Raw genomic sequence first — 7500 nt, forward strand, 5'->3', positions numbered from 1 at the left:
TGAAAATGTGCTGAAATTTACTAAGAGTAAATGGAACAAGCATTTCCTTTTGGGAATTCTGGTCGAAAATATCTGGAATACTTCTTCAGGGTGAGCACGAAAATTAACCAATTTACCGGTGTTCCACTGAAAATTTCCAGATTTTTTTTCCATAAATTGTAAAAGAAAAATATCAAGAAGGAACGTTTAAGATTGGCAATTACATGCGTCGGCAGCGATCTTTGTTTAACTCACGGAAATATAACGCAAATTTCCGCTTGGTTTCGGTCTTTCTCTACGCACAACCAAGAAACAAACCTTTGCTACTGGTACGAAACCACACCGCACCACTTGTGCAACAGAAAACTCAAACCACACCTTTCTCAGTGCGTGCGCGAGACAACTCTCGTAAGAATGGAGCTGTTATCGAGCATATGTCGATTCGGAACCAATCGTCAAACGTTGTTGACTGAACAACAAGCCGAAAAGGGAATGCTTTACAAATGCAAAGTTACTTTTGTTAAATTCACGAATACTGAAGACAGTTATCACGTCTAATGAACTTCCGGTACTGGACGGTAAACTAGATCGATGTCAAAGATTGTGAACCAAGGGCTTTGTGGACGGTCGCTGAAGACAGTATCGTGTCCCATCCACTTGACATCCGTCATGTGGATTTATTTGTTAGATAAGAAAATGGTCGCTTGTAACATGTACATGTCAGAAGTAATGGGGGATTGATTTTCCGAAGTCTTTAATTAGCACCAGGGCTGTTATCTAATTAGTCGATAGGTCTATCGTTTGTTGAGTTCGTCTTTCAAATTTAATTAAGTACACAGCAGTAAGGCAGACCGGCTCGCTTACTTTCCGTAAGGACCCAAGTAAAGTCACTTGATTTGAAAATCCTAGCACAGCCGTTTCAGCCACACAGATATGAAAGACACGAGCGGATCCCACGCGAAGAAATAGTAAAACAACAAGGGATTTATTCTCATGCAATCTGGTTCTTGTTATGATGATACCAGTTAAACAGCGAGCAGGACGCGCAGCCAGATGTAGAAATCAGAAACAACGGATGAATATTATGATAATCAGCTCTTTAAAAAACCCTGAAACCGTAACTGTTTTGCGGGAAGTTAGTCAAGTGTTTGCGATTTCGCAAGTGTCACTGTAGAGTTGTCAACAGTCCCAACGTTCGTTCTTGTGCGCAGTTCGCGGTCTGTCGTAGGTTGTCCTCCAAGTTCGTGTTCTTACCGAAAGAACTTTGTCTCCAACTTGAAGTCTACCATCTCTCTCCGCCGTTCCACCTTCCGCAATTTTAGAAATAAACACTCCCTACAAAAATCAGACACAAAGTATAACCCTCACATTCAAACAATAAGAGGCTTATTTACTAATTTATATACTGATTTACTTATTAATTAATTAATTAATTAATTTATTTATTCTGCCATCAACCACATTACAGTTTTTAAAAGATATGTTAAAAAAAAAGCATGCAAGGGAATATTTAACAATTATTCGCCTCAGGCTCAGTGATTATCGGTGAATATTCACCGATAATCACTGAGCCTGAGGCGAATAATTGTTTTGGTATAAATACACAGGTGATTATTTCAAAAAAGAGAAAAAAAACACTTCAACGCGAAATCATCTTCACTTACAGTGGCAAAACGACTACTGGCAGCCATTTTGTCCGTCGAGGTGATTATCGGCTGATAATCCGAGATAGCAAGCCAATGAGAGCGCGCGATTTAGTATAATCACCTGTGTGTTTATACTAAAAATAATTACAACAAACAGTTATTAAGTGGCTTATGAACAAAGGTGTCCTGAAATAATGCATGATAAAATATGGTATTCAAGAAACGAATATCTAGAGATCTTATTTGGTATTTAATCAAAAAGAAAAACAAGACACAGGAGAAGAACAGACAAAAGAAAAGAAACAACTATGAACAAATATGTAGCTCTGTAAAGAGAACATGTGATTAAGTAAGAGGGCATCTTTAGAGTCTTTTACTAAACAAACCAATATTTTCGCTATTTTGTATGTCCAGACTTAACGAGTTGAAGAATTTTGGACCTTGAAACCGAATTGAGAATTTTCGAATCTTAGCTCGACAAGGAAACATGTAAAAAATATTTGAGTTTCTTGTGTTGTACAAGTGGCTTCATGCAGCCTTGACTTTGGCCAACGCCCAACAAGGCTAGGTAACTTCAAACGAAAATGCCTGAAAGAGAAGCCTTACTTCTATAAAAATATAGATCACTGTAGCGCGAAAGACGATCTTTGCAAGTTTTCCCTTTCAAAATTCCCTGGCGCCCCCCATCTTCAAAGCAATTCCACTAAGATCCAAACATACAAAAAAAAAAAAAATAGAGCGCTTTTCAATTGAGTGTCGAACGCAATTAGCGAATTGCATTGGTTTTGCATTACTTCACTCAGTGATTGGTTCAAAGTTCTCGCACCATTTTTTCAACCAATCAGAAGTAAAACCAAAACCAATCGTGGCTCGCGCGTGCACATTTTCCCGCGCTTTGTGTCGGCTACGTGTAATTACTTCGAGTTTTGATTGGTCTACTGGATTGTCTCCGTCCTTTTTCATTGGCCAAAGTAATTACTTTGGTTTTGGTTTCACGACACTCGATTGACACTCGCTCTAATCAAACAAAACAAGTAACTACGCAAGAGAATGAATACGGGTCTTGTTACCGGGTCGCCATCTTTATAGGGTGTTGATCCGCGGCCCCCAGCAATGCTAAAGCCCAAGCCTTTCTCGCCTCCTCTTTTTAACGTAATGGTTTCTCTCTGTAAAACAATCAGCAAGGGTGAGGGGAGAGGATTAGCAAAATCCTGGTATAACCAAATGCTTTAAAGTGCTACTATGACCAAAACATAAATTTTTAGTTTTCGTTGGATTTCAAAACTATGTTAACTAAACTTTACGTGACCCAAGTATTAAGGGCGGTGCCTACTAATTAAAGATATTTTTGCCCCGGTGTGTGATTATGCAGGAATTGTAGATCTTAACGAGTGTTATTGAAATCCAAAAAGAAAATTGGGGGTAACCACGCATTTTTCAAAGCTAATTCATGAATAATATTTGTAAAAAGCTTTAAAATACAAAGAAATGTATGGCGTTCTTTCTCAAATTGAAGATTAATTATCTCTGAAAAATGCATGGTTACCCCCAATTTTCGTTTTGGATACCACGAGTACTTACTAAGATCTACTTTCTCCGGATAGTTTTAAACCGCGCAAAAATATCCCTATATTAGTAAGCATCACCGATAGGAAATCCGAGTGTCTCGAGATGCGCAGAACGTATGCAATAACAATAGTAGGCACCGTCCTTAAGCCTTGATTTCAAAAAGACAACTGCTTATTTTAACTGGAATTTTCCTATTTAATGGTCCACCATTACTTACTTTAAAATCTTGAGAGAGCTGGATCGAGGAGAAAATGACGTCATAGACTCAATAGTTCAAGAATGCAGCACGGGAGTTTCGGGCTTTCAGACTTTTAAATTGGTGTTTTGCACATATAATAAGCTACGTTTACACGCTGACATTTAAGCTAGTGTGTAAATGACGTCACTTTTCCCTAGATGCAACCCTCTGAGGTCCAATCGGTCAGTTTTGAACGTGAGTAAAAGCGGACCATGAAATCCAAAACTTACACTCAAAATAAAGAGCTTTTGAATAAAAATTAAAGCTCAAAATTTTGCTAGTCAAGTTTTGAGCAATCACACTTTCAAAATTTGAAGAAAAAAAGGAAGTGACTTTTTTATCATAGTAGCACTTTAAATGCTAAAATGTTTTAAACACAGTCGTACGATGAACTTTATTTAAGTGTCTACTCTTCTCGCGCTGGAGCATTAAGTGGGGACATTGTACACGTGGTTAAGTAGAGGGGAAATCCGGAGGTACACGAGCAAGACCACTCGGAGCAGAGAAGGGGACCAAAAAACTCAACCCAGTTACCCACATATGACACCGAGAGTGGGAATTGAACCCGGGTCCACACTGGTGGAAAGTGAGTGCTCTCACCACTGCGCCAGCCTTGCTTCCCTCGCAGACGATCGCAATTTTTCGGGCAATATTTACTTGTGCATTCGTTAGCTTTAACATTTTTGTCAATTTTCCTGCATTCCTTTATGCCATTTGGTTTTATCGCGTTTCAATTTATTCTTTCTTCTTCCTCAAATATTATATTTTCCGATCATTTCGTAATTTCGTAAACAGGGTTCGTGCCGGATTTTGTCTGTAAAATTTCAGGAGTATTCAAGGAGTTTTCAAGGAGTCTTTATGAGAAGATTTCTATGCCATACATAGTGTTTCAGTGCTTTCTTTGCTGAAAAAGCCTACCTTGATATTCCTTACCACATCCTGCAAGTTAAGCGCACCCATGGGCATTTTAATTTTTGCTTTTAATGTTTCCCTAATAGTCAATTTTGGGCTCAATTTTTAAAATGTCTCTTTAAATTTGCATGATGCAATCTCAACAATCTTCACCCAAGCAAAAATTCAAGGAGTTTTCTAGCAGTTTTCCACCAAATCCTTTTTCTCAAGGGATTTTCAAGCGCCCTTGAAGTCCAAAATTAAATTCCGGGGCTTTTCAAGGACTTCAAGGAATAGAACGAACCCTGTAAAAGAAAAAAAAACTTGTGTACGATACCGGAAACCTTCCGCGCACTTGACAAAAATAGTGACTTTTTTCCAATTTTAAATACTATTCACCTCGGAGCAAGAAACCAATGAGAAAGAAATGTCTTCTAACTATCGAAATTATGGTAAGAAATTTCTTTGCCAGTTAAGACACTTGTTTAACGAAGTGGGTGTAACTAGCTGCTGAGGTAGATAATCGTCAGGTATTACTTGACTCCAAAGTAAACGCCATCTTAACTTAAGCTTCTTATTTCAACACCTTACCTCTGCTTTCGTTTGAATATCCTCCATTTCTGGCTCGGGGGCAAATCGGACTCCAACCTTCCTTGCTTCTTCCTTTGGAGGTTCTTCGATGACCTGGAAATTATTCCAACATTTACAGCATTTATTCTTATGGTTATTCAAAAACACAACGCTGTTTGACAAATCGATTATCTGATTTTAGAGATAAGAAGTACGATCTTACCTGGGGTGGTAATTTCTCTTCCGGTTCCTTATCTACTTCAATTGCTTCTTCCTTTGTAAATGCTTCTTCTAAAGCTTCGTCTACCGCAATCGAGTCCTCGGTCGTCACAAGATTTTCCTTGGAAGTTTTTGTGACTGTTCTCTTTTCAAGATCTTCCCTTTCTCGCACGACGACTAAATGAATGTCATTACCAGCATTTTTCAGAACGTGAACAGCATCGTGGTGAGTTGCTGAAGATATGTCAACACCATTAACCTGAAAGAGAAGATTTTTCTTTTCAGAGGAAAAGAACACGTGACTTGCAGCTCAGTCGAAGAGCATTCGAACTGATAATGGGAAGGTCGCAGGTTCGGCTCCTCTGAAGGAGCAGTCGGATTTCTTCCGAGTATCCTCGAGTCACCGCCAATAAATAATCTCTTCGTAACAAGACAGTTGTCCAAACACGGATGGAACCTACGTCTCTCCGATTGTAGCTTTGAAGGTGTTATCTGGCAATGATTTGCAGGAAACTCTACTACTGCCTTGGGAGCTATTTCCCAAGGAAAAATATGGCTTGGAAGGGATTTGAATGATTTTCAACGTAAAAAATGTAATGTCACTCGGGGTAAAACAAAAGGTTTTCCAAAGGGCACAACGAGTGAGAGTTTCAAGGACTTTCACAGCCCTGACGTAAAAATGCCCTCATTAATCATTTCCAAAGTTTGCGGACCACCGTACAGACGTTGAACCCAAATTCCATGCAGATTAGCCAGGAGTAGACATGGTACTTTCTGACATGTTGTGCCATACAATTTTCTGATATACTAAATGTACCCACCTTCAAGATCTTGTCGCCTGTTTTGAGAATTCCATCCTGTCCGGCAGGACCATTCTCAGAAATCTTCGAAATAAAAATACCCTGAAACCAGAGAAAAATTGAGATCACAGCGGTATGTTCCAGGTGTCAACATCGAGCTGAGAAGCGAAAATTATCCCGGGTCAGTTCAGCGTCGAATTTACGTTTACACGAGCCCGGACTGGGTGAGGGTTGGGTCGATCTCGGCTGACCCGGGTCAGTTAGTTTTGCACTCGATTGAAAGGGCTGGTAACTACTTGTCAGTGAGGAAAATGGCGGACGAACCATGCTAATTTGTGTTAACGTTATCAGCCATTTTTATGTTATTGTAGTTCCGCAATAAGATGCTCAGTCATTGATGATTCCACTGCCAAGTTGACGTTCTTTTTTCTACACGTTCTTCATGCCCATTCGCCTCCGCCATTTTGCTACAGGCTGCGCGTGGGCAAGAACGCTGAACCGCAAAACAGAGTGACGTTCAAACGACCCGCCGCGGCCAAAATCAATTAATGGTTTAATGTAAGCTTGTTTCATGTCTGGTCAATATCAAGTTCTAAAAACCCACGCTGAAATAAGATAATTTTTCAATTTTGTCTTAAGTATCTTGGCGTTTGCAAATAAGAAACGATGCTTCGAGAGTGTGAAAAAAAACGGGAAAAAACTGGGTAGAGAAACCTTATTTCCCCATTTTTCACAATCACTAATTGCACAAACCTCATCATTTCCAGTGTAAGGGGTTGAGCCTTTTCCACCGGCAATATTGATTCCAAGACCTTTATTGTTACGATGGATTGTGTATTCAATCTGCAAGAAACGCATAATAATGAATTTTATTTCAGTGTCAACTATATTTAACAATGGGGCACTAATTGGCCATTTTCGAAATATCCAATCAAAAAGAGACCCTGGGAACGAGATTGATCAAATCGTAGGTTGTTTTTTTGAGGAAAGGGGAAAACCTGAGTTCCCGGAAAACATCTCTGGAAACAGAGTAGAGGACCAACAAACTCTACCCATATGTGCTCTCACCACTGTGCCATCCCTCTTGCATTTGTAGTAATAAGACGAATTACTGCACGGAGAATACCTGGATGTCTTCTGTTGTTACAGCTGGGTTTTCGACAGTGTTTTAAAGTAGTGGAGATATTTCTGAAAGCACCGGACGTGACATTTTTGATGCCGCAAGGCGCCTTACGAGAGCCGAAAGCGCGAGCTACCTAAGGGGTCTGGGAGTCTTCGTGATTTTCTTCGGGCTTCCTTCGTAATCTTCCAAAATGATTTCCGTAAACCTCTGTAATGTCGTTACAATTCACTTGAGTTCATGTACATGTGTTCGAATGCCGTTCAAGCTTTTTCGGGCTTCCTTTGTAATTGCTCACCTAACTGCGATGATTTTGCCAACTTTCATTTCTTTCCTTTTACAGTCGTTCAGCCCCAAGCATTACCCACCCCCTACTCAACACCCCACCCATCCCTACCTGGCAATGAAGGCTTTTTTCAAAAGATGCTACAGACTAAATAATGGCGTCAACATTGAAAAACGGAAGAG

General features: G+C 39.8%; 1 protein-coding gene across 1 annotated transcript in view; it reads right to left on the reverse strand.

Moving 5' to 3' along the window:
* Positions 1-7500, reverse strand: part of LOC138033630 (protein scribble homolog) — a 97875-nt gene that overhangs the window by 26253 nt on the left and 64122 nt on the right. The window contains exons 21-26 of the mRNA XM_068881423.1: positions 6666-6755; positions 5934-6014; positions 5117-5371; positions 4915-5007; positions 2696-2791; positions 1234-1314 (exon numbers count right to left, since the gene is read on the reverse strand). Coding sequence (XP_068737524.1) covers positions 1234-1314; positions 2696-2791; positions 4915-5007; positions 5117-5371; positions 5934-6014; positions 6666-6755 — 696 coding nt within the window. The remainder of the gene's footprint in view (positions 1-1233; positions 1315-2695; positions 2792-4914; positions 5008-5116; positions 5372-5933; positions 6015-6665; positions 6756-7500) is intronic.

Source organism: Montipora capricornis, chromosome 14, assembly GCF_036669925.1.
Source record: "Montipora capricornis isolate CH-2021 chromosome 14, ASM3666992v2, whole genome shotgun sequence".
Lineage (NCBI taxonomy): Eukaryota > Metazoa > Cnidaria > Anthozoa > Scleractinia > Acroporidae > Montipora > Montipora capricornis.